The sequence below is a fragment of the Oxyura jamaicensis genome, chromosome 1 (genome assembly GCF_011077185.1).
Source record: "Oxyura jamaicensis isolate SHBP4307 breed ruddy duck chromosome 1, BPBGC_Ojam_1.0, whole genome shotgun sequence".
Classification (NCBI taxonomy): Eukaryota; Metazoa; Chordata; class Aves; order Anseriformes; family Anatidae; genus Oxyura; species Oxyura jamaicensis.
In genome coordinates this window covers 44669779-44697167 of record NC_048893.1, presented here as the reverse complement: position 1 = coordinate 44697167, position 27389 = coordinate 44669779, and the positions used below count along the sequence as shown (strand labels likewise).

Genomic DNA, 27389 nt, shown 5'->3' with positions numbered 1-27389 from the left:
TTGTTTTATAGACCCTTCACCAGTTTTGTTGCCCTTCTCTGGACACACTCCAGCACCTCAATGCCCTTCTCGTAGTGAGGGGACCAAAACTGAACACACAATTCAAGGTGCAGCCTCACCAGAGCTGAATACAGGGGGAAATTACCTGCCTAGTCCTGCTGGCCACGCTATTTCTGATATAAGCCAGGATGCTTTTGGCCTTCTTGGCCACCTGAGCACAGTGCTGGCTCATATTCAGCTGGCTGTTGACCAATACCCCTAGGTCCCTTTCCACTGGGCAGCTTTCTAGCCACTCTTCCCCCAGTCTGCAGCATTGCATGGGGTTGTACTCCAGGTGCAAGACCCAGCACTCAGCCTTGTTGAACATCATACAGTTGTCCTCAGTCCATCGGTCCAGCCTATCCAGATCCCTCTGCAGAGCCTTCTTACTCTCAAACAGATGAACTCTCCCACTCAACTTGGTGTCATCTGCATACTTAATGAAGGTGCTTAACTTAGTAGCTTAACTTCTTTTTTTTTTTCTTGAAAGGCACTCCCCAGATACAATAATACACATTTTATTTATGATGTAAATTAATCCTTTAGCATACTTTTCATATTAAAATTTAAATTGATTAAACAATCACCATGTATCTCTCCTCTTGTATCATATCAAACATTACATATAAGCAGTTGCATACATACATCAGAAATACTCTCGATAGATATTGATAATCAACTTTAAAATTCTGATTATGTTTGAATTAAATTGGGTTGTGTGAGACTTGTAGATATTATTTTTAGCTGCTTCTGTTTCATACTAAAATTTAAAAAATCACAAGCATATAGTTGAATTACACGCAGACGGTAAGAAAGAGAAACAGAAATTGTCTTTTGCTTCAGAATGGACTTAGGAGAAGAGAAAACAAATAAAAGCTTTACCTTACTGGTTGGTATACAATACAGAAATACAGAAGAACTTTTGTTATTATTACTATTTTCTTAACTGCAACTCACTATGTATGCTCAGAGGACTAAAAATTATTATTGTTTTTTTTTTTTAAAGGCACTTTTTTGCCAGTTCCTTCCATTCTAATCATCTCATATAGGCCTCAGAAATACAGCTGTTGAACAGAAAACTTTCTATAAGATAGAAACATTCTGGAAGGGAGATGAAGAAGCTCTTTAAAACTTTTTTTGAGCTTTTTTTAATAGGTTTACTATTGTAATAGTCAATGTTCTTTCAGAAAAAAAAATAAAAACATTTTATAGTATGATGAACCACTGTTACATTTCTGTTCTGTCATCTTAAAAAGAAAAGGGGATGTGTACAACTCAATGCTATGTAACAGATTTTTAATAGCGCAAATAGACATGTAGCCAAGCAAGCATACATTACTTTATGATTTTATTTTAAAGGAAAAACAGTGTCAAAGAGGTGATTTGAAACCACCTGTAAGCTACTTAGTGTTCCTGGGGATCTTGAGGGAAATATTCCCCTATTTTAAAACAGTCTCTAAGAAATTCTCATCGCCAGCATCATCACAGCATTGCTCTATTTCCTACCTCCCTGCTTGCCAGATTGAGGCCCAAGAACTTAGGTTTCCAAAATCAGTAACTGCATTCCACTTATTATATGGGGTTGGTTTCCTTTATTGTCAACGTTTAATTGCTAATTAGCCTTATTCAGAGAAAGCAAACATGGGGGAAAGGAACAAATCCTCTAAAGAACAGTCATTTGAATAAAAGACAGGTACACATTGCTCCATGCATACTTATTCATGTGGGGTCAGATGGTTCAGAAGTTGATTTGAATAGAGATAAGCTGTTCATGTCACTTCTTATTGTATTAACACATCCAATGCTACTTCTGACAGCAGGACTTAGAGGTCCCATCTGCCTTTTTTTTTTTTTTTTTTCCTTCAATATGCCTTCTTCAAATTCTTTTTTTTTCATATTAGTTTAGTAACAACTTAGTGATCAGAATATCCTCATAGTGACAGAAGATAGTACGTTTGGAAAGCAGCTTCAAACTAGCATCTGCTAAGAGGGTTTAGTCTAGATAATTCATTTAAACCTGAGAAAAGACTGAAAGATAACAGTGTATTGTAATTACTGAAGAGCTTAGTAACACAATCATGAAGGTAGATTGGAAAAATACAACTTTCTCCAGCAAGACTATTTTGAAGTTCAGGTGGGATGGAATTTAGGTCAGTTAGAATTGTATCTAAATTTTCATGCAATCACTAGGACAAAAGATCAGTTTCTTGCAAAAAGAAATATTTTTTTCAGATGGAACCACAGGGGTTAGCTTCATCTACAGCATTCCAGGTACCACTGCTATCAGATTTTTGGACATTATACGCTCTGCGGTGAACATATGCCTTGTAACACTCACCTATAATTGCAATGAAGTTTGTGAAGCAAGTTACTATGAATCTGGTTGACAAATAAAAGTTTATGGAATTAGTTAACCCTTCATTTCTCTATTCCCATGGAACAGACTGTATCTTTGCCTTGGATAACTGTGCAAAGAAGATGTTGGAATTAGAAGCAGCAAAAGAAGGGCAACATAAGGAGACTGTAACAGGCTACATATGCTGGACAGCTTTAGGGGGACATAAAAAAAAATGGTTTGAGACAGTACAGAGTACAATTCCCACTAGCAGTTCCTGGAATAGCTCTATTACTTCATACTAATTGCACTCAGCTGAACTTGGTTAAAAATTGACAGGGAAAAAAGGAATAATCTTAAAGATGAAGGCTCAGGTTGGTTTGAAGAATGTGTTAGCAGATTTTGGTGTATTGTAATCTTGTAAGCAAGAACATGAAGAAAATGAAAAAATATAGAGAAAAGAGGCCTTAAATTTGACCTTCTCAGGCATTTCATCTGGAGCTGTTTGTTTGTTTGTTTGAGATGTTTTCTACCTGGAAGTGTCCATATGCAGAAAAGGGGAATGCTTTATTTACCAGCATTTGTTGACTATGTTTATTTTATTACATGGCAATATTTTCCCCTTTCTCTGTCACTGGAATACCATGAGGTTTTTTTGGTAATTACTAAGGAATTGTCAACAACCAGACACCTAAAATTCCCCTCTAGCAATGAAAGATATTTTCTTTTTTCTTTGCATTCCCTTCATTTTGTATTTCACTTGTAGTAATTCCAAAACTACTTATAATTGAAGAAACAATGCCTGAAGAGTCTACATAGATACCACAGTTTGATCTTATTAAATCAGATCGTAATAAATGAGATATTTGAGTAGAAATCTAGCGTTGATAAATATGTGACCTAGTTTAAATAGTAGCTTTGATAATGTCACATAAAGGATCATTCCTCCAGCAGAATAAAATTTGACTGCATCTAGGAATGAAATATAGACAGGAATTTTAAAGCAGACCTCTGAACCAAGTTTCTTATACTTTTGTCTCTTTGCAACATATCTAAATAACTACAGTAATATGCTAAATATTCTGATTCTCTTGAAAAAGAAAGAACCACAAGCTTATGTTTATGTGTAGGGCTGTTTTTGCTTCATAAATATCAGGCTTGTGAGACAAAACGATTTGACCAGAAATTTACTTTAAAGAAAGATCTGCAGATACTTCTGAAGAAACCTAAGGTGTTACTCAAATAATATTTTTTCCTTGTAGAACAACAACAAAAAAAATAGTCTACATATCAAAGACTGAATTCTTGAATTGTACACTCTGGGTTGTTCTAAGGAGCAATGTGGACTTTTTAGAGGAATTAAGTAATGTTAATACTAGCCAGAAAACAAGATGTAAAAAGAATAAGAATTGCATTAGGGTACGACAGTGGAGACAGACTTTGTAATTAAGAAATAAACTCAGTAAGGACCTCTAGATACTACAATAAGATGAGGGAAAAACTGTATGAATAGTATGTAGAATTTACAGATGAATGGTATGTAGAATTTACTGAAAATGTAGAGATTTTCATGAATTGAAAACACATTGCAATGAGATTACAGAAAACTGCTTACATTTTTGCTGCATACATGAACTTTGTAGACTATTTTCTGATCTGAAATGGAACACAAATATATGCAGAACTGTCTTTTCAATTTCACAACACAATTATATTAACTCCATGAAGATGTAAGAAAGAATATGAGTTAGAGAAAGATCCTTTATTCTCAGTGATTAAGCAGAAATGAAAAGCAGAGTGACAATTTCAGCTGCAAGTGTTGATCACACCAAGCTGATGTTACCAAGATGTCCATGATTTTGCCATCTTTGATCTTTAAGACTTAGAATTTCAAAAGAACTTTGGGGATGCTCTATAATAAAGCATAGAGCTATGAAATTAGATGGGCATCTCCCTGAAAGCCCTTACTGCCCTCTTCTGGAGTAAATGATCTTGCACATCTAGTGGTCCACTTTTGTTCAAAGTTAGGTGAGGACCATCTCCCTAAAAAAAAAATCACCTGATTATCAGGTCTTTAATCTTTCATTTGTATTTTTGTATGTATTCACATGTATTTAAATGATCAAGAAAATGATTAGCATCTCACCATAACAGAAGTACATACAGTAATAACTTCCTCATGCAACGGAATGGACTCACTTTTACTACAAAAATTTTAATGGTAGTAGCTGATATTTGGATTTACTGACTTTCAACTTGAGGTGAAATGCAATGCTATAAAATCACGATCGTTCACTCTGAATTCTAGAATGCTACTATAAGATCAATCTTATTGCTGCATATAGAGCTGTAAAAAAATATGTATATATATACACCATGCCAAAGCTGCATTCAAAGTCTGCACTGTGCATACTGGAGTAAGAAAGTTTCTGTCTACTTGCTGTAGGCTCTTCCACCCATTAAAAATGTTCAAAACAAATAACAGATTCTTCACCCTTACAATTTAATTGCAGGTAACCTGATACTAAGGTATCTTCTGCCATTCATTCAGGCAACATATCTATAGGCATTTTTGTTTACACTGCTGTTGACAAAGTCACCTGACCCACAGCTAAAGCACATAATTACCATCATATAAGGACTGTTCTCCAGCTAATTAATCAGAAAATGTTGCAATATGCTATCAGTAGGATAATATAGTGCTGTTGTAGAATTCAGTGTTTTTTCTACTTGAAAGAAATAAACTTCTTGAATACCAGGATCCCTATTTCAACTCAGGGGATGTAGCGAATAGTAAACACCAAGTAAAACTGCCATCCCCAAATCTAAAATGGAATTTTCTCTAGTTCACCAAAAGATACAAGAGATTGATTCTTCTTTGTCAGTAAACTGTTGAGGTAAAATGCTGAAGATTTAAGAATTAGACAGAATCGTTATTTTGTTGTATTCATCTCCTGCACTCATCCTGAAGGAAACATAAAGAACCCTGAAACTAAGCAGGGAAATACTAATACCTAATTTAGATGGCAGTTCCCGATTTAGAAATCCTGCAACATGCATTTTGATTGTTTCAAGGAAGGCAATAGAAAACTACTAGCTGCAGTTACTATGAAAACGGCTTCCTTCTGTATGTTTTTTGTGTTCAGGCAGAAGAACCTTGAACTCAATAAGTATGATAAAATATCTTTTTTTCCTTTTACTGATGCTTTTTAAAAAATCCCAAGACACATAAATGCCTAAGAATATAATGTAACAGGAAACACTAAAATGCACAAAAATCCTCAATTATTGAACTAAATATTTTTTTTCAAGATGCCTATCTTCCATGAATTTTCAGAACAAGTTGGCAATTCAGAAGATTATAATTAAGACATATGAAGAATTGTAATTGTCACTGTAGATCTGGAAAGGGAACAAGGAACCGTTCAGTGAAACAGGAGCTAGTTAAAAAGAGCAGTAGAGAATACTGCTTCTGCTACTCCTTGCTGAGCATTACTATTCAAGGTTTGGCTTTTAATAGTCCAAGTGAGAGACAAACCTCAGCAACTTTTCTGAGACAATATTTATCTGTTCTTTCTGGATTTTGCTATTCTCATTATAAGTTAGCATCCTTTGTCTTGTGCAGAAATAGAGCCTCATATATCATTAAGGAATCAAAATGATGAGCAAAATAAAGCCTTGGTCTTTTCATTTCACAGATTAAGACTGTGTCTAATCTGCTATCTTTTAAATACTTTTAGGCTATAAACCATCTGAGAATGGAAGATCGCACTTTTACTACAATATTTCATTTACTGATGGTAAATTAATTATTTATTTATGGTAAATTGTACTCTTGAAAAACTTATAAAAGATGGCCAGAACTTCAGTCATTTTCCCTTTGTTGTTTTTTCTTAGGTTTCTAGGCAGAGACAGAAAAGGAAATTTAGCTTGCACTCAATTCATACTTCAAATCATCCACAAATTAGAACAGTACAGTTCTAATGAGCATAAGATTACAGTTCCAGTTTCAGATCATATGAAATGTGGTGATTATAAGTTACTGAACACAATCCATTGTAGATATAACCAAACAAGACAAAATGAAAGCAAATCCAGAAATTGTGAGGAAATTAAACAGAATTGTGCAACAGCACAAATCTGGAGGATTTCCTTATCTGACTCCAATGAAATTTCTTTCAGTTTTCCAAGTTTTGTTTTTAAGCATCAGGATGTATTTAGTACCATTCAACTACCTGAAATAAAATTGTGATTACTGAAGAAAATTTACAGCAGAAACAGAACCCCCCAATTGAAAGAACCAAATGACCCCAGAGACCATTCAAATTTATTATTTCCAGTTAGGCTTGAAAATTTTTGCTATAACCATGAAATTAGGCACATTCTTTTACTTTCAAAGATAATGTCACAGCCAGTTCAAGAAAAGAAATATGAATACTTTCTGGACATTTTAACTCTTTCTTCATAAGAAAGCTCATTCTTGGCTTATTTCAAGACAGTTCTTTAACAATAAAGTTTTATTTTCCTTTAATTATGAAATTTAATTTTTATGATCATTTAAAAGCAGTAAGTTCTACAGATTTCAGAATTTTCAAGCCCTACCAACCAGAAATGTACAGGATTCACACCATTTGAAGAAAAATTGTACAGAAGCTTATCAATGTTTGTACTAAATCTCTACATTTACATATGTTTTTTATTTTATAGTAATGTATTTATATCTTAAACACAGTATCTCTTTAAAAGAAATAACTCCATCTTCAGGTCAGGTAAACTAGCTATCAGAGACATTTGTTTCAGCACACTAGCATTCCCAAATGCTAGAGTCTTCTGCTATAGATTTAACCTAAATTAAGCAACTTCCATATGAAATTTGAAAGGACAGAAGTAGCTTAATACATGGTTTATTAACATTTCCTTGCTCCTGACGTTCTGTTCTGTGAAGAAGAAAAAAATTTTAATCTTTTTAAAGTGTTTTCATTATATAAATCTATCCATATAGATATACATAATGATTTCTTATTCAACTTTTCCAATTTAAATTCATTTTAAATATGATGACCACACAATGATGAAAGTAGATGAGTATCTGAATCAGTGTAATTTCCAAACATAGGGTACCTAAATTCTAGGAATTTGAGATGCCCTCTGAGAGATGCCAAGAGTTAGCAACAAGTTGCCAAACCAACAGAGTTGGGTTTATTCAAAATACAACATCCAGGAATAAGTGTATTTTAATATTATAGGTCATGTTAAATGAGACCCCTTTGTTAAGCAACATTAAAAATTCAGGAATAATTATGCATATTTATAATAAATGTATTTCACTACTGAAGACAACAGTAATTCCAGCATAAGCCCACAGACCTATAGTTTTATTGTTGATAGGCAAAGTAAGCTTTCTTTCTATACCTGTAAGTTCTCTCTCTTCAACGCTGTCTTCCAGAGATCCAAAGGAATAATTAGGTGGACTGATTGCAGGAGTAGAAATAAAACTTGTACAGGCAATGGATGAGTTGATTTCAAAGTAGTCATGGCTGTGATTCATTCGGTGAAATTCCAGAGAAGATACTATTGATGTGCGCTGCTTGGGCTATAAGAAAAAGAAGCTTGGAGTAAAAAATACAGACTTTAAATTCATGTATATTTTTATATCACTTGACATTTAGTAAATTTACTTAGAGTTTCTGCCTTTTTACTGTTTTTATTTGGCCCAAAGGTTATACTAGTAAAAATACTTTCATACAACTAGCTGCAGTGAATTAGAGATAATTTCTTTCAAAATTTGGATTAATCTTTATTAGAAAAAAAAAAATGTGTATCAATTCTAATCAATTTAATTCAAAATAAGGCTTCACAACCTCATATGCAATTAGAATCATCTTTTGCTACAAAGGCAGCTCTGCACCATGCTGCATTCCTGGATATATCTTGAAAAACAATTAGACTACTTATGCCCGTATAAAGAAACGTACAAAATAATACCAAGTACTCCTTACTCAAAAGCAACCCTCTACTGTTTATTCAGTTTTTGAAGGGCTACCTTAAGTATTCAAAGATTGAAATGTCTGAAAGCTTAGGGAAAAAAGCTTAAAAAAAACATACATGGAAATCAAATTATCTTAATAAGTTTTCATGGAATGTATCTATACTAGTTTCTATCAAGCATGTACTTTTGAAGTAAACTTTGGATTCACTCCACTCAATGGACTGTACTTTGCACTGCAGAACAGTCTCAGAGCATTAGTTACTCATTCCATTTGGGTGGACCTACACCATAAGATACATTCCAGGATTGTATAATTCCAGGTCCTTACGTTCTTTTGACGATACAACTACACTAAAGCTAGTCCAAAGTAAAACCCAAGAAATCTATATAGTTTGAATATCAGGTCGGCAACAACTTTTTCTCTCCACAGATCTGTTCCCATTGCACCACACTTATTAATATAGACATAACTATAGTACTCTCAGTCATAGACTATAAGCCACAGACCACTAATGGTTTGCAACATCATGATAAGTAGTTTGTTGCTAACTTGCAGCACTGATATGGCTCCACACACTAAATAGCGTTGATGCTCCTTGCTGCTTTAGGTGCAATGACCTGAAACATTAAATAGCTTCTCCAAAATAGAGGAGATCCTGCATCCTGGGGTACAGCTGTCTGTATACTTAATGCTGCATGACAGGGAAAAATATCTTGTGAACTGCTGCCCAAGATAACTAAAACTGCAAATAAACTAATAGAGAAAGAGAATAAACATGTCTTGCTGCAACATGTTAAGCTTAGCAGGACCAAATATTTGTAAAGGTCAAGAATTTGCTACTTACTGGTGTCAAGACTAAATTATTGTCCCGGGAGCAGTAAGATCTTCCTTGGACCATGAAGCTGTTCACTATCCCTTACTTAGAACTACCTATTAAAATACAATCTATCCCAGTGGAGCAATTTTCAATTTTGTTTGTGGTCTATTTCATTTTTAGGTTATGAGAGCTGCAATGTTTGTGTTACAAATATAGAACTAGACTACTTTCACTAAAAATGTACACTTTCTACTGGAATGTCTGACAAAAAAAATAATTAATTGACTTGGGTTTAGATAACACTGATTGTTTTTTAAAGTTGTGTTGGGCATCATATGAATTAACTGTGTCCTGTTCAGACTGATAAAAATTGTGAAGGGTAAATTTGGGCATTCATCTGGAACTCATCTATAGTCTATTAAGGGAATTTACTTTTGTTAATAATTAAAGATAGCTTTTTGCTTTGAAAAGCTGATTCCTAAGGCCAGTAATTTCATGGGAGAGTTTAGTGAACAAGGCCAGCTTCCGACATCAAACAGTCTGGTTAAAAGTCATTGTTTGGGACCCAAGCCAAAATAAGTCTCTTATCAGGCTAGAAATACTCACATGTATTAATTAAACCTAAACTGCACACTTGCTAGACAACAAATTCATCAATGACTTAATTATTTCTAAAACCAAAAAAGATCTCTGGTAATTTAGAAAAATGTTGCTGGCCCTTTTCCAAGCAATGTGCCTTTGTGGTTTTGCAGGAATTCAGCTTCTGAGCTGAAAGACATTTCAAGTAACATGATGTACAGGATCCTGGTTACTCTTCAACTGAGACAGTTCCTATCCAAAAAGGCAGCTGGGATGGTCCGGCTTAATCTTCCCAAGCAGGTACATAAACAACTGCTCTGGCCTTTGTCCAGTCAGGTTTCCAACCACTGCCTCAACTTTGTGCCACTTTCTTAGAATCTGAATGATAGCATCTGATGCATCATATAGCCCTCTGCTAATTTAGAGACGATCAGGTGTTTCACTACTCCTTACTGGACTATTAAAAACTACTGTAATATTAAAATGTTTGACAAAAACACCTGCAGAAGTATCTGGAGAAAAAAATATATATTCTGAAGCTTGTTTTACAGACCAGTTTAGTATGCAAATGATCCTAACTTCTAAAAAACATGTCCAACAATAAGTAGTCATGGTTTTCTCTGGATACATGGGTTAGTGATTTTAAAATACGTCTATAGTGATTTTCAAAAGATAATTATGGAAGCTGAAATATGCTTTCTATTTGCTCATGCTAACATGCGACCATCTGTTGATCTGTGTGACACAAAATACTTCCTATATTATTTTGGGCTTTGACATTATTATTATTAATTCAACATATCTCAGTTTAATATGTCTTTCCAATGTAAGGGTTCTGAACATAACCTCAGGCAGGCTCTAGTGTGCTGCAGCATAACACTTCTGATATACTGTTTGGAGTTAACAAGGTTCATCTGCTAACATGTGCCAGTAATTTCTCTACATAATTACTGAGGCATCTTACATCTGAGCTTTTGTAGCTAACTAGAGAAGCCTTTTGCTCCTTTGCTGGGTCGTGTAAAATGTTTTGTTGTTGAAGTATGCTAATGGTTCATTAATATAGTCTAACTATATCTGGGAGCACAAATCATCAAGTGCAAAGTTAAGTCAGAGAACACTGAAAATATCAGATAGGCAAGAAAGGATGATATTCTGCTATTGAGAGCTAACAGTTTCTCTTTATGATACATATAATGGCACATGCATCTCTTTCATTTTTTTCTTTGGAGTGTTGGAGTAAGCAGTGGTTCAGTGAGGAACATGGTTCAATTAAGCACAGACTGTGTAAAGATCTTCTCTTCTCTGAGTGAATTAATTTCAAAAAATCATTGCTTATAACATCTGTTTGTGCCTGAGTATACGTGTGTAGTTGATAAGCCATAGAGACACAGTAAAACAATTTATGTTGATTGCAACCCTCTGTTTCTCATTCTCTAAACTACAGTTCACACCTTTTTTTTTTTTCTACAGTTAAGATTAAATTCAGCTACAGATTTAGATAACTGAATTTATAACATAGCTATTTACATCTACACTCGGTTACTAAGCTTCCATTACAGTCAATTGAGATATACTCAATACAATCATAGAATCACAGAATCATTAAGGTTGGAAAAGACCTCCAAGATCATCTGGTCCAACCATCCCCCTACCACCATTAAACCATGTCCCTAAACACCCACTAAACCATGTTCCTAAGCTCTACATCCAACCTTTCCTTTAAACACCCCCAGGGACGGTGACACCACCACTTCCCTGGGCAAACAGTTCCAATGCCTGACTGCTCTTTCTGAGAAGATATGTCTCCTCATTTCCAACCTAAACCCCCCGTGGCACAACTTGAGACCATTCCCTCTAGCCCTATCACTAGTTATCTGTGAGAAGAGGCCGACCCCCAGCTCCCCACACCTTCCTTTCAGGTAGTTGTAGAGAGCAATAAGGTCTCCACTGAGCCTCCTCTTCTCCAGACTAAAAAACCCCAATTCCCTCAGCCGCTCCTCATAAGACTTGTGTTCCAGGCCCTTCACCAGCTTCTTAGCCCTTCTCTGGACATATTCCAGGACTTCAATTTCCTCACAGGCAGAGCCAGAAGTGGCAGTGGCTGGCCATTTAAATCAGGTGTTGCTGCCATTTCACAGCCACAGGTGATCGGTTCTGAGGCAGTTGCGTTCTGCAGTGGAGTGGGAGATTGCGACAGGCAGGCACTTTTCTGCATCAATCATTAGAGCCCAGAGAACAATTCACCTCACCCCAATCAACTTGATTTTAGTTTGCTTGCCTTAATACAGGCATCTAGCATCACTGGATATTCTCTGGGGCATCCCACCCGAGCCTCCAGCAGCCATCCATAAGACTGCATGTCACCCCTACGTTTCATTTCATATCTGACAGCCTCCATATGCATGTGAAAGACAACTTCATGGCATCTCAAATGACATTAGATGCCTATTTTTAGGTAACTGTATTGAATCCTACATCTCTCTGGAGCATTATGGCAGATTGGACATCCAAATCAAACAGAGATTTTTATGTACAGAGAGGAAAGCACAGCTGTTTTAGTCCCATGTTGAATTCCACCTCTAGCACACATGTAGACACACTTGACACCTTACTTCATTAGAATATGGAACCAAATTCCAGTCTTACTAGCAGAATTTATAGCCAGTAATGAACAAGTCACTTACTGGAGTCTTACACCCTGGCCTCCTGGATTGCATCTGCCAAAGCCACTCCCTGATTACATTTACGAAGATCTGTCAAGATAGGTCCTGAATAATTCTATGAAAATTATTTACTATGTAGAACACCATAATTTCCAGGAAATGTAGTTGGGGGTCAAAGTTTTAGAGCAGTGGAAATTGTACAAACACAAAACTCTGTCCCAAAGAGAATGCTTCCTTCATTTTTTGTACCAAAGTCAGCTTTGTCAGTCATCACATCCACTTTATACTACTGAGAAGGTCTGTACACACTTAGATAATCCTTGTGAATCTGTAGCATACTTGTGACTTAACTTTACCGCCATATGTATGCTACATAACCACATACAGGTTGGTCTTTAAGTAGTTTTCTTTATTCATTACATTCACATATTTAATTTATGTGTAAATTTCTTTAATGACTGATTTTGTTTACTTTGAAACGTTTCTTGATGAGTATTATTTCAATTGTCCTAACACAGACCTAGAAAATCCTAGATCAGTCTAAAACATATAAAATCACCCTAACAAATTCATCATCAGTGCAAAAGCAAAAAAAAATAACAATAAAAATATTTGAAGATATTGCAACACCAAGACTTAACTAACTTTCAAATCAGGTCTAATATGAATATTTTCATGCTAAGTCAGTAGTGAATATGTATCAATGAAAGATACCACCACTTAGAACAGGAAAGGCATCAAAGTACACATATTGAATCGCCTTTCTCTGTGAAATGGCAGCAACACCTGATTTAAATGGCCAGCCACTGCCACTTCTGGCTCTGCCTGTGAGGAAATTGAAGTCCTGGAATATGTCCAAAGAAGGGCTAAGAAGCTGGTGAAGGGCCTGGAACACAGGTCCTGTGAGGAGCGGCCGAGAGAACTGGGGATGTTCAGTCTGGAGAAGAGGAGGCTCAGTGGAGACCTTATTGCTCTCTACAACTACCTGAAAGGAAGGTGTGGGGAGCTGGGGGTCAGCCTCTTCTCACAGATAACTAGTGATAGAACTAGAGGAAACAGCCTCAGGTTGCACCAGGGGAGGTATTGCAGCCACCCGCTGACATAATTGGCTCTGGGGCAGACGCATTCATTCATTTTTTTTTTTATTATTTTTTTTTTTCCCCAGCAGCAAAGCCACTCGAGACAGCCGACGGAGCCTCCAGTGCCTGGCATCCATCGCGAGGGCCATGACGAGACGTGGGCGGAGCCAGCAGCGCCCCCTCCCTGGCCATACAAAGGCAGCCCCTAGGGAGCAGGACAGATCAGGAGTGCAGCGACCAGGACGGGCAAGCAGGGTGTGGAGCTTCAGTCAGGGCAGGGCGCAGCAGTGCGCGCAGGCAGGGCGAGCAGGGGGACGCCCTCACTGCTCTTTTCCAACTGTCTTTCCCCGTGGCGGTTGTAACCTGCTTGTGAAGAGCCCAGCCATGGTATCCACCAGACAGAAAAACGTGGCCTGCACATCTCCTGTGGCCTCTCCAGCCACAGTCACCGATATGGCTACCCAGACAGCGGTCTCGGGGAAACACACAGCCATCCAGGTCTTGGGCTGCAGGGTGTGCTTGAAGCTTCTGTCGGTGTTGGACAGCAGCAACAGTGGGTATGCCTGTGGGAGGTGTGCCCAGGATGAAGAATTGCTCCGCCTGGTGGCAGAGCTTTGGAAGGATTTGAGTAGGCTAAGGAGCATCAGGGAGTCAGAGAGGGAAATTGGTGGAAGCATACTCTACCCTCCCTGAGACAGATTCACAAGCCACAAGTAACAAAAGTTCCTCTATCGCACCAGGCAGCCGCTCCACAGAAGTCAAAAGTTACCCCATTCCGCCAGGCAGTAGGAGGGGACCTAGGCCAACAGGGGACCTAGGCCAACAGGGGGAATGGAAGCAGGTTGCTGCTCAGGGTGGTAGGCGAGCCCTCTCCCTGCCCACCTCATCTTCCCATCTAACCTTATATAACAGGTATGAGGCTCTAGAAGATGACAGTCGAAACAACGATGTAGATAAAAGCCCGTCCCAGTTGGAAGGGGTGCCTAAAGCAAAGCAATCTACCCCCTGCATCACTACATCTTCTGTCAAGAAGGAAAGAAGGGTTATTGTCATGGGGGACTCCTTTTCTGAAAATTACAGAGGGCCCACTATGCCATCTGGACCTAACCCACAGGGAAGTCTACTGCCTCCCTGGGGCATGGGTAAGAGACATTGCCAGGAAAGTCACTCACCGTGTACGGCCCACCTACTACTACCCGATACTGTTTTTTCAGGCTGGTAATGACAAAGTAGCAAGGAGAAGTCCGAGAGCGATCAAAAGGGACTTTAGAAAATCAGCAGGCCTGATTAATTCTCATCAGTCAAGGATGCTGCCAAAAGTTACTTGGTTTATAGGATCTGAACTAAGATCATAGAATGTCTTGGGTTGGAAGGGACCTTAAAGCCCAGCTACTTCCAACCCCCCTGCCACAGGCAGTGATACCAGCCACTAGATCAGGTTGCCCAGGGCCTCGTCCAACCTGGTCTTGAACACCTCCAGGGATGGGGCATCCACAGCTTCTCTGGGCAACCTGTTCCAGTGCCTTACCGCCCTCTGAGTGATGAACTTCCACCTAACACCCAATCTAAATCTCCCCTCTTGTAGTTTAAAACCATTCCCTATTGTACTGTCATTGTTTGCCTGAGCACAAAGTTTCCCTCCAACTTCTTTTATAAATCCCCTTTAAGTACTGAAAAGGTGCAATGAGGTTTCCCAGGAGCCTTCTCTTCAGGCTGAACATCCCCAGTTCTCTCAGCCTTTCTTCATAGGACAGCTGCTCCAGCCCTCTGACCAACTTCACAGCCCTTCTCTGGACTCATTCTAACAGATCAACATCTTTCATGTGCCAGGGGCCTCAGACCTGGATGCAGCACTCCAGGTGGGGCCTCACAAGGGCAGAGCAGAGGGGGGACAATCATATCCCTTTCCTTGCTGGCCACTTCTCTGTTGATACAGTGCAGGATTCAGTTGGCCTTCTTGGCTGCAAGTGCACACTGCTGGCTCATGTCGAGCTTTATGTCCACCAGAACCCCCAAGTCCTCTGCTGGGCTACTCTCAAATTTTCTCCTAGTCTGTACTCATGTCTGGGATTGCCCCGACCGAGGGCACTTGGACTTGTTGAACCTCATTAGGTTCACACGGGCCCACTTTTCTAGCTTGTCCAGGTCCCTTTTGATGGCATGCCTTCCTTCTGATGTATCAACTGCACCTCTCAGCTGCAAACTTGCTGACAGTACACTTGATCCCTTTCTCTATGTTGTTGATAAAGACATTAAACAGCGCTTCTCCCAAGACAGACCCCTAAGGGACACCATCCATCACCAGTGATCAAGCATCTTTGAAATTGCAAAATATGGAGATTACTATGGATCTGGATTTGATTAATCTATGTCACCTTAGAGTGACAGAATGCACTGAACTGCTGCTATACTCCTGAATCAATTATTTTGTCAAGCCTCAAAATACTATGCTAAACAAACTGAAGATGCATTGTCTTTTTAAAAAGGTAATCTAGTCTTCTGTTACTTCATTTCATATAATCTTATCTTAAATTACATGTACAACTACAATTAAAAATAAAATATAGGCATTTTCAACACCCATCTTGACATTCTTGTTTTTATTTCTCAACATCTTAATTTAGTTTAAGAGCAGAAGGCAGAAATTACACAGTGGCTGAAACATATATATCCCAAGCAGCCACAACAGGGAGCTTACAAGATCATGAGAATTTACAAAAACACACAGAGAGATATAAAAATAAAATGGTTTCACTGTATTTTTTTTTTCTTTTTCTTTCTTTTTTTTTTTTTTTTGGTGAACTGTAAATCCCTTACTAATAGTATAATACATTTTAAAGCTAAGTTAATTTTTAATGGCACTATGAAAGTACTAGAAAATTGTTTGATTTTCTGTTTAGGGAAAGATACCTCTTCCATCCAACATGAGCAGAAAATGCATATTTCTTCACAATAATCTCCATGACCTATCAGCACACTTTGATCATCTCACCATCTTTGACACATTCAAGGCACAGACACAGCTCTTTTCTCTGTGGCTAGGAAGTCATGCAATGTGACTAGGTACCATATATACACAGTGTTTTCCTGTGTTTCTGTTCTCTGTGTATGTTTTACTAGCTCCTCCTTTAGATATCCTCCACTGGAGTACATTACTGTATGTCAGGGGGTTGCTGCTGCCTTCCATCATACCTCTGGTCTTGTCTCAGATGACAAGTGAGACTGGAAATGAATAAGGGGAAGAATGGTTCTTCTCCCAGTTTCCTTTCCCCTTGGCTTTGACTTTCCATTTAATTGCAACCATATTGCAGCTGTGGGTTGTGAGGTGTAGCAGTTTTAGCACTAAAAACTGTAACACTTTTGCAGTGGTTTCCCTCTCTGACTAAAATTTGAAGATACTCCATTATTCCTATCCTATAAAACATTGCATGAAATGAGCTCCAAATTGTGAAAAATAATTTTGATAAACAAGAAGGATATCTTGTTCCTCATTTATATAAATTTCTAGCTTTTAAAGATATGAAAATGTTATTTTCAATGAAACACCTGGAAAATGGATGCTGTAAGGCCCTTTTCTTAAAAAAAAAAAAAAAAAAGCTCAGTTTTCAGCTGCTAGCAATATCCCATTTTCAGCCACAGATTATGAAAATTACTTATATCATTACATTTTCACATTTTCATATTACAAATTTTGAAGCGTCAAGGTGATAGCTGTTTTTTAAGTTGCATGCTACAGATAGCACGCGTGTGTGAAAGTCTGCTGCATTTTCTGATGATGATAAAAGATTATTCAGTAAGTAAGGTGCTCAAAACTGCCCAGTACTACACAGAAACAAAGGAAAATGCTAGGAATCTGGTGGCTACCCATTATAGCACTGTAGATAAGGCTTTAAACTTCATAATTTTGAACGTATTACCATCTCCAAACATATATATAGTAGGGCAGGGCAACTGGTACGGATTAGTTCACACTCTTGCTATTAAAACTATTAAACTTTCAGAGAAGGGTCTTCAAAAAAATCTACCTCCTTGGAATGGACCTCGGCCCATTAAAATTCGAAATTAGGCCCAACAATGGATAATTTTGGAGAGAGGGAATTGTACAAGACCATAACTGTACAAAGACCATGTTAAGAATTCAACATATAGTACAGATGACTACCTTCCAGAGCTCAGAGACGTTCTCTGACACCGCTTAATTCACTAGTGTCAAAATACATCCTTACCATTCAGTATCCAATCTTTATGCTCAGTATTTCACCAACTTGGACTGTTGCAAATTCAGATATGAAAAATTTTCAATTGTTCTGTATCATTTGTTTATATTGAACCAGGAAACTCAGCCAAGAGAAGTTCTCCAGGCAAATGACCAATTTCACCGAGAAAATGAAGTTATATTCTCAAAGCATAACACTCCTTAAAATAAAGAGTATTTATCTGCGTTAAGTTACTCTTGTGCTTCAGTACATTGTTGGACTGTGATTTAATGCACTCACACGTACTGCTTGCTATTTTCATTAGCACTGTGTCTTGGGTAGATGTATTTATATTTTTGTATTATCTCAGCTCTAATTAAAATAGTCCAAATAGAATTATGGTTTATAGTTACATGACAGAGGGGATATTTTACAATGCATATCTTTAATAACATTTTGGCTAAAGGTGTTATTAAGTGATCACAAAGCATCCATTGTCCTCTAAGGAAATTTTTTGAAAATATCCTCCTCTGGAGCTTTTACATGTCTTCTACCCATTCATTCTTCAGCAATACAGAAAAATTAAAAAATAAAAATAAATCCATCCTGTAAGGCAACTCTAGCCATATCCTCTTTTGTATTTGGTACTCAGTATTCTGCAGTAACAGAATTTTATCATGTCTGTCCTATTTTCAGTCATGCATATATGAATTACTAATCACATCTTAATGGCACTGACAGTATATCTTTTCCTTCTTTGTTTTATTTTTTAGGACTGCTTAGGAGCTTTATTTATCTATTTGCTTCTTTGTTTATTCATTTCAATATCATTAGGATGAGAAGATATCAAATTGTTTGCAGTGGATTTGCATAGACACTTTAAAGGTTTATAAACAAAAACATATTTAGAGATAATTTTCTGAAAAATCTACATACCTAGAACTAACCTTATTGACTGCTGTCAACTACCTTTAAGTGCTTGCAGCCTTAATGGATCTATATAACCTTGAAAACATTATATATTGCAGGAAAAATTTCCAGACCAGGCAGAGCTGAAGAATGAATCTGTCCATCTGTGGACAATAGAATACATTCAGATTTTAGTGGGTTTTGGGAATGCTCAGCACCTTTCAAATATAGTCCAAACTTCATAATATCATGTACGCAGGGGTGGCTTTTAGCTTTGACATATGGGGTTTATCCCCCACAAAATCATAACTCTCAATAAAATATTTTAAAGTCATCTTTCCCTTTTCTGCTAAGCATGGATAGTGTATATGGTTGTATGAATTCCAGCACCAAAACACATGAAAATATGGAGTGTGCAACTGAACCGGAAACATACCGTGTCATGAGCAGTACTTCTCCAAGGAGATTTTCGTGGTTATTCCCTGGCTGGCTGAGTGCATGGTAGCTTAGGCTGAGCACACAAAGCAGCTCGTGGAGAAAAGAAGGTCCCCCATCTGTCCTGTGATCTCATTCAGAATGTGAGTGGTGAGAACTTACTGTGTAACAGTGTTCTCCAACCCTCTTTTTGTGATCAAATTTGACAAAGCAAAATTTCTGTGTTGCAAAACATGTTTAGTAAATGCATAATAGAGTTCTCATTCATTTGTGCATGGGTGCAATAGACTTCAGTGGGGATTTCACTGATATTTTTTTATCTTGCAAGCTAATTCTGACAGGGGTTGCAAAGTAGAAAGTTAAAAGGTTCTACAAGGTAATGACCATTCAAACACTCTTTTTTCAAATATAATAATTAAATATTCCCACTTTGTTAATATTATCTTCATAATGAATAACATACTTTGTTCTTGATCTGCACAATCTTTGTTGTGCACACTTATAAAATCGTACTAAAAAAAAATAAATTGTTCCTTGAAATTGACATCAGCAAAAGCCATTAGAGCTGCCACATGTATGTGTATGTATTCAGAGCAGCTACATGCTCAGATGCTCAGACAAATGCATAGGTGACGTAGGAAGGTGTCAGAAATACAGGAGAAATGGGGCAAAGTAGAACATTGATAGCAGAACTTGGAACACTGCAATAGTGGCCAGTAGATGGTTTGGGAAGAACTGAGGATAATGCAGTTGGCCAGGGCCAAGGGAAAGGAAACTCGGTTATTTCTCAGTAGGGAAAAGTGATTTTCTGGAGCAGTGTTTTTACAGAGCTGGCTGAAATTATATATATACATAATTTATTATTATTAGTTCAAATGACTTCAACTGCAAAAAGAATGAGACATGATTTCCTTAAATATAAGTGACTGCCAATTTTTAGGTCAACTGGAGAGGCTCTGGAGTACATGTCCTGTGAATGATTTGTCTATTCATGCTCAGGCCACTGGGGGTTGAATGTCACGGTCCCTATCTTTCCTTATGCCTAGATGTACTACACCTAAATAAGTATACCAGCCTTACTTATATATGCACAAAATAATTGTACTCTAGACAAGGCACATGTTATAGCCTGAACAGGTGGGATAGGCCTATCAGAGACTACAGATGTCCTGCAGGTTTCCATTACTGTTTTCAGAAATAAGGCAATTTATTCTGTTCTTTAACATTTAAACTATTATCTTCTGTTATACTCTTAGACATATTAGCCAGAGGGACAAGGAACCATAGATAGAATTGTAACTTTGTTTAAAGAGGTTTAAAAAGCTTAATAGGAAATAAATAAAAAAAAAAAAAAAAGATTAATATAAAGACAGCACATCCAACCCCTAAGCCCCCGCCCCCCCCCCCTAGAAAAAAATAATAAAAAAAAAAAATTACAGAGATCGTTGCAGATCTTTGAATCTTCAAATTAAAAAGGCAAGAATGAGATGAGGAAAATCTCTGTTCCTTTGTCGTTGCATCAGAAGCCCTCTTTACATTACTGAAACAACACTCTTAGGAAGTTTGCCTCACATAAAATGGGGACATTAGTAATTTATGATGGATAAAATACTGGTCACACACATATATAATCCACATTTCAACATCAAAAGCCTTTTGAAGCGTACCTTATAAAGACAAGAGAATATGCAAATGCTGGATCACATTTAATAAATTTAGGATTTAAAAGGTGAAAAGTTAGAATTAAATTTTATGACAACTAGCCAATAACTTCCAAGTGAACAGCACTGGCAAAAGAAACAGTCTCTTAGGAAAAAAAGGTGTTCTGTGTATGTAGCCTATTTGTTCAAATGGAGCTGAAATAAGTAATAGATACAAATAAATAATATATATAAATAGGTAAAAATAAGGACGTTCTTATTCATTTCTATGATTAATACTAAAAATATATGAAGCTTCATATGCAACCCAGCTTTGCTCAGTCTTCATCCAGACAGGATGGAATTATGGAATAATTCCATAGGAATTCTATAGGAATTATGGTAGAACACTCAATTTTACTATCACTTTCTAAAATTCCAGTAAGATGATTCCTGATAAGTTTATATATTTTACTATATATGCTAATGTATCTACATTAAAAATCAGAAGAGAGCCTAAAATTTCAGAGGACTCTATTTAGTGCATTAACCTGCTTGGTCTCCTACCACAACTATTATTTTTTCCTCCCACGTCCTGTTAGTATACCTCACAGAGGCATGGGTCTTTAATTTGCAACAGTATTACTTTATCTAAGTCTTCATTAAAGGGCAATTAATGAGTTAAAAACTTACTAAGATTTATCTGGATGATCTGGAAAAAGGTATCAAGTGATTCAAAACACTACACTAAATTCACTAAATTCTTTTTTTTTTTTTTTTCTTAGCTGCAAATACTTATCTGCATGCATATAAATTTTTTAACAAAACCTCTTTCAGAGTTTTTTTGACCTATGCACTATGTGGTAGAAGCTTACAGACCCTGTGAAAATATGAAAACAAAAAACATGTTTGCAAAATGCTAGATCACAGGTAGAGTCCATAGCTGAGGTGCACAGGCATCATAGCACACAGATCCTGAATTACTGTTATATGAGCTAGCTTTAGGACTGGAGCAGCAGAGGTGGGTGGCACTGTGGCACTGAACTTAATGCTGCTTCTGAGATCTGAGTTAATCTCTCTCCAGGGTGCTGCATTGTGCCAGGGAGAAACACCAGTTCAGTGAAACTGGGCTACAGCTTTAGTAACAGCACACTGAACTGAATAGTTGAGCCATATCCAACGAGAGTTTAAGATAGATTTTAGAGAGCAGTGGGATCTCATAAGGGACAAGTGGTAGGGTCACAGAAAATTGCAGGCTTCTCAGCTCAAAATTCATCATAACTAACTGATGAAAGGATTAATTGCTTAAAATGTAGTGAAAGGTGGAAAGAAAAGAGAAATTTCCAGGCAGGTTTTGTGAGGATATGTTTTTAATACAAGGGGTGAATTGAAGGCCAGGTTATGGGAAAACTGGAAGGAAAAATCAAATTTTCTGTGTAGTCTGAGGAATTCCTTAACTTTCCATGATCCAGACCTCTCAGGATTCACTCTTTGTGTACAAGATTGTTCCTGTCTCATACTTCCTAGACATGGTATTTTTACAGCAGTGCAGCATCACAGCCTCCCTCCTTTTTCAGGGACCCCACGTAGCAGATGTAGCTGTCAGGGCCCCCAGCCAGCTGTGTTTGGTCTGTGAATTTCTAGAAGAGGAGAGCAGAGAGGCCACTGTGCTCAGCTGAACCTCACATACATAGGAACATATTCAGAATCCTTCATGTGCCGAAACATGTATATACACTGCCACCATGTGACCTGGCACACAGCCTTAGGTGCCTCCAAGCCCAGCTTGCCAGGTTTCTCTTTCCTACTTTCTGCCACCACCTGTCCTCCTCAGCCTGCTGGGAGGCAGGAATCTTTAGTCTCTTCTGCTGCTTCTTTACATATCACAGAGAGTAGTTAATGTGGTGTTCCTTGTTACTGGGGGTAATATTATATGTACAACCCTCCAGGAAAATAATATGCTATAAGTGAAAATAACAACATATGTTGAAGCACCAGATTCCACTGGCAGTTTCATCGAAGCTACCAAAGCCTGCCCAATGCAAACCCAGTTGCTGCTAGTTCCCAATTCTGCCTTTCATTGGACATCTCACCGGCACTTTCCTGTGCTGGATGCACAAGATGTATGAAGGGAAAAGAGTGAAAGCCGTTTTGGAAATGTATGTGATCCTTGTTATGCAGCTATTTAAAGTCTGTTTAAAAATGTGTAAAGAGGCCCTAGCAGACAATAGAAAATTATTTTGTATGCATTGTGTGTCACTGTTCATTAATTTTACATGAGTGGTGAGAGGTCAATCAAGAATAGAAACCAATTGTATTAACCTTCAAAGAGCTTGTAATGTAAATTAATGCAGAAGGCATGGTATAAAGGAATTAAATACTCTGGCAGAATTAACACTAATGGTTTGCAAACATCCCATTGCAAATCTACAACTTCGTTGTCTAAATTCTTGGGTTGATATTTTGGGGGAGGAGATTAAGTAAATAGGTTAAGAAAGAAAGAAAGAAAGAAAAAGAAAGGGAAAAGGAATACTGGAAGCATGTCCGTAAAACACGGAGAAATAAGAAACATAATGCGATGCAAATGCTGTAGTGCATTCAGCTACTCTGTATATTAGCATATAGATTTACAATGTACATGTACTGCCTACATGTGCCTTTCTGCTGTTGTCAGCACAGGTAGTAGGCCCACACAAGACAGAGATTATTGAATGTGAGATTATTGAAAGTTCTGATCATATATACTGCACAGCTAGCTTTTGTTCTGCAGAATGATGAGAATACTGGGAGCCAGTAAATGGTATGATTTAAATTTGAAAATAGCTCCCCAGAATCTGCTGAATCCATTCAGAGTTAACTAGCAGGAGAACATCACCATTCAGTGTTCTGGGTCCATCTGTTGGCAATATCATGATGAAAACAGCTTTTTAAATGCTATTTTCAATAAGCTATCACACAACAGCTTGTTCCAATAATATTCCAATACCTTTCTGTTTGCTTGCCGCCTACTATAAAAAAACAGTTTAGAGGAAAGGAGGCATTTTAGTACTATACTGATGTATGGTGGGAGGTACAGACAGACTACAGGAACAAGCAAAACTAGAAAGAACTATAAACAGAGAAAAGAAGAAGCCGTTATTTTAGACACCCTGCAATCTAGAGTTAAACCAGGATGAGGAACCCAAACTACTGCAGTGTCACAGAGGAATGCTCTGCACCAGTCAGTGGCTAGAATTTGTGCATTGACAGTTTCAGCCATAGGAAGTTAACAGCTCCTCAGAGAGGAATGGCAGGTGCATCTAGCAATTAACTTCAATTTTCTAAGACCTTCTGAATTGTGTGCTCCAATGAATACTGAAAGGAAGGCCCACTTCCATCACAGTAACGTGTTCACTTATGCAGCACCCAAACTATCTGCCTTATATAATTCTTATCAAACCACCATGCATCTATCAGCTTACTTCTCAGATAAAAGAAGTGCCAGCAATATGCCAGCACCATACTGATGACGCAAAGCCTGGATCCACTAGCATTAAAGTGGCCCAGTAGCAAAGATCAGATCAGCAGTGAAGAACAGATGGTTGCATTTGAACCCAGTAATGGGTAGGAGAGGAATAGAAGTTATTCTGGTTAAAGATTCACACCAGTGAAGTTTCACAATTAGTCAATTCAGTGTCTAGTTGTGACAGCTTACTTTGGCAGACCTATTTAATTAGGGTGCTAGGTAACCCCGAGGTCTCTTCTGACCTATATTATTATACAATCTTGGGATTCTAAAATAGACTCTTCTAGCCTGGTTACTGCTACGCTGCTGAATCAAGTTCTAAGTCTTATCTATTTTAAAGACATTGCACTAGGAAGATTTTTTTTTACAGCATGATCTCACTAGGACCAAGAGCTATAAGAAATTTTTCTACCCTTCTACTTCAAATGCAAGTGTGTCCCACTGACCTGTTCATAAATTGTTGTACTCCTTGAGGAACTACAAGAAGGCGCCTAGATTTCAGTGTGCTAAAGCATGTTGTTTACCAATACATGAATATGTATATAGTTAATATTGTTTCTCAACTTTCATGCTTCCTATAAATAATGTACGTAACCTCATGAAGGTATAAAATATTAGGGGACTACGTAAATAGAGATACAGAAAGGGAAGAAAACCTGTAAAGGTAATGCACCACTAATGCTGAAAAAATCAGAACATAAACTTGGAAGAAAACCAATAATATATAAAAATACAAAAAGTTACATAAAACTTTCATTCATTATTAATGCTGTAATAAAAATGTACTGATTTCTCTGGGCCTTTTTGGACTCATTCATAAAACATTCTATGTTCTCCTGTTATCAAGACTGCTTTCTAAGCACAGAAAATATTTTAGATTCTGTCTATCTATCTTTGATCTATATATGTGTTTAGCAACACCATCCACCTAGAATACATGCATTAGATCCTGCTTTTAACATGAAAAGTATAAGAAGAGGATGCTTTTGGTTATCACCTACCTGAGGACGTATAACTTTTACTATGTTCTTAAGTGCAGTGTCTGGTGACGGAGGAGAGCAGTCAGGTGTTGGGCCTGTAGAGCTGTTTCTATGGTTACCAGATCCTGGTGCAGTAATTGCTACCTGAGGTGCATTATCTGTGAATAAAAATAGCATTCATGTGAACTTACAAATACTTTATACATTTTAAAATCAAAAATTATTTTGAAAACAAAGCATTACTTGGAACACTGTTTCAACTTCAAAAAAAACTATTGAAATTTAAATGTGTTTGGTAAGGAATGGATTGTATATCTATGCCTTTTTTTTTTTTTTTTTTAATCATAGAATCATGAAGGTTGGAAAAGACCTCCAAGATCATCTGGTCCAACCGTCCCCCTATCACCAACATCACCCCCTAAACCATGTCCCTAAGCACCACATCCAACATTTCCTTAAACATCCCCAGGGACGGTGATGCCACCACCTCCCTTGGCAACCCATTCCAATGCCTGACTACTCTCTCTGAGAAGATATGCATACATTTAGGAGGATACATACATTTAAAGCATATATTTTGGAGGAAATTTTTCACTCAGAGGATGGTGAGGCACTGGAACAGGTTGCCCAGAGAGGCTGTAGACGCCCTATTTCTGGAGGTGTTAGAGGCCAGGCTGGATGGGGCTTTGGGCAACCTGATCTAGTGGGTGGCATCCCTGACCATGGCAGGGGGGTTGGAACTAGATGGTCTTTAAGATCCCTTCCAACCCAAACCATTCTATGATTCTATGATTCGTACTATGTTAAGTCAGGATATAGCACTCTCTTAATACTTAAGTAAAATGAAGCACCAAAAAACCAAAAACAATCAATCAAACAAACAAACAACAACAACAACAAAAAAATATTTTACATTTGTTACATTGAATTAGTAATTGTGAATCCAACTGTTATCACTCTAACAGCAGTGACTTAAAAGGGGGCTTTTTAATGTAACTCATCTGTCATCCTGGTAAATCCTAACACATAAGACCCAAGTCAATAAGTTATTGAAACACATACTTGACTTAGAGCATGCTAGTAGCTGTCATTCACAATTTTCCTGAACACCAGGAGCAACATAACTGATCATTGACGATCAGTTACACAGAAACATATTCAGCTTCTCATATGAAATCTTCATCTTTCATAGAGCTCTGCACTACAGTATCTGCCTTTCTAGCAGTATCTCAGCTAGATAACCTACGGCTGGTGTAGAAATGTCTACATATGTGCAGGTACTTGGGAAACAGCTGTTCAGAAATGTTTTGTGATACTGTTAGAACCATTGTGATACTGTAAAGAACCATTAAAGGGACTTAGAATATCATTTTTAACTTTAAATGTTCTTAATACAGTTAGAACAATGTACAGTAAAATTAGTGAAAAACAGGTCAGAAAATAAAGAGGACTGAGAAGTAAGGCATAACTTCCCAGCTGTGATGGTAACCAAGCACCAGAAGGACTCAGCAGGAGGCCAAAAGCTCCAGCAGGAGGCCAAAAGTTCATGCCGTTAGAACTGTATTATTAAAGAAATGATTTAGTTCAGGTTCCAGAAAAATTCCATTGCCTGTGCATGGTCATGGTGGTCTTTTTGAGTCTGTAAATTTATAGAGTACCTTTCTTTCTGGGTCACAAAGACGTGGGCCACGTTCCTCAATGTGCTGTATTGCCTGCAGCTCCACAATAAGATGATGACTACATTCAAACCTCATGTCTGAGAGCCTGCAGGTTTCACAGATGAAAGCCTATTTATTTGTAATTGAGGTGGATTACCAGTCTATCCTTTCAATTTGTGGGCAAATCCACTCCAAAGAAAAAACTCAAATTCCAAATAGACAAATAAAAAAAGCCAGCTCCAGTGCCATGTACTAGAGAAATTTTGGTAAGGACTTGACAGGAAAACACCCAACCAAGGCCTTTCCATACTGTTTGGAAATCTCATAGTGAGGATGAAAGTTAAATAGGAATGTTAGCAGCATTTAAATTGAGCTGAAAGTCTCATCCTTTCGTGATCCAGAATATGAAATATTATCCTGTTTCACTCTATGGAAAAAATACTCATAAAATATAAATTAACCTCCCCAAGTGGGGAATCAGAAACTTTCTTTGAGAAAACCCTGCACCGTGTATGGAGATCCCAAACAACAGATTATACTGCTGCCAAGACACACAGTAATAAG

General features: G+C 37.5%; 1 protein-coding gene across 8 annotated transcripts in view; it reads right to left on the bottom strand.

Moving 5' to 3' along the window:
* Positions 1–27389, bottom strand: part of ANKS1B (ankyrin repeat and sterile alpha motif domain containing 1B) — a 444131-nt gene that overhangs the window by 266280 nt on the left and 150462 nt on the right. For all 8 annotated transcript variants that reach the window (XM_035336443.1, XM_035336434.1, XM_035336452.1 and 5 more), the window contains 2 exons: positions 25189–25325; positions 7787–7967 (listed from right to left, as the gene is read on the bottom strand). In XM_035336443.1, coding sequence (XP_035192334.1) covers positions 7787–7967; positions 25189–25325 — 318 coding nt within the window. The remainder of the gene's footprint in view (positions 1–7786; positions 7968–25188; positions 25326–27389) is intronic.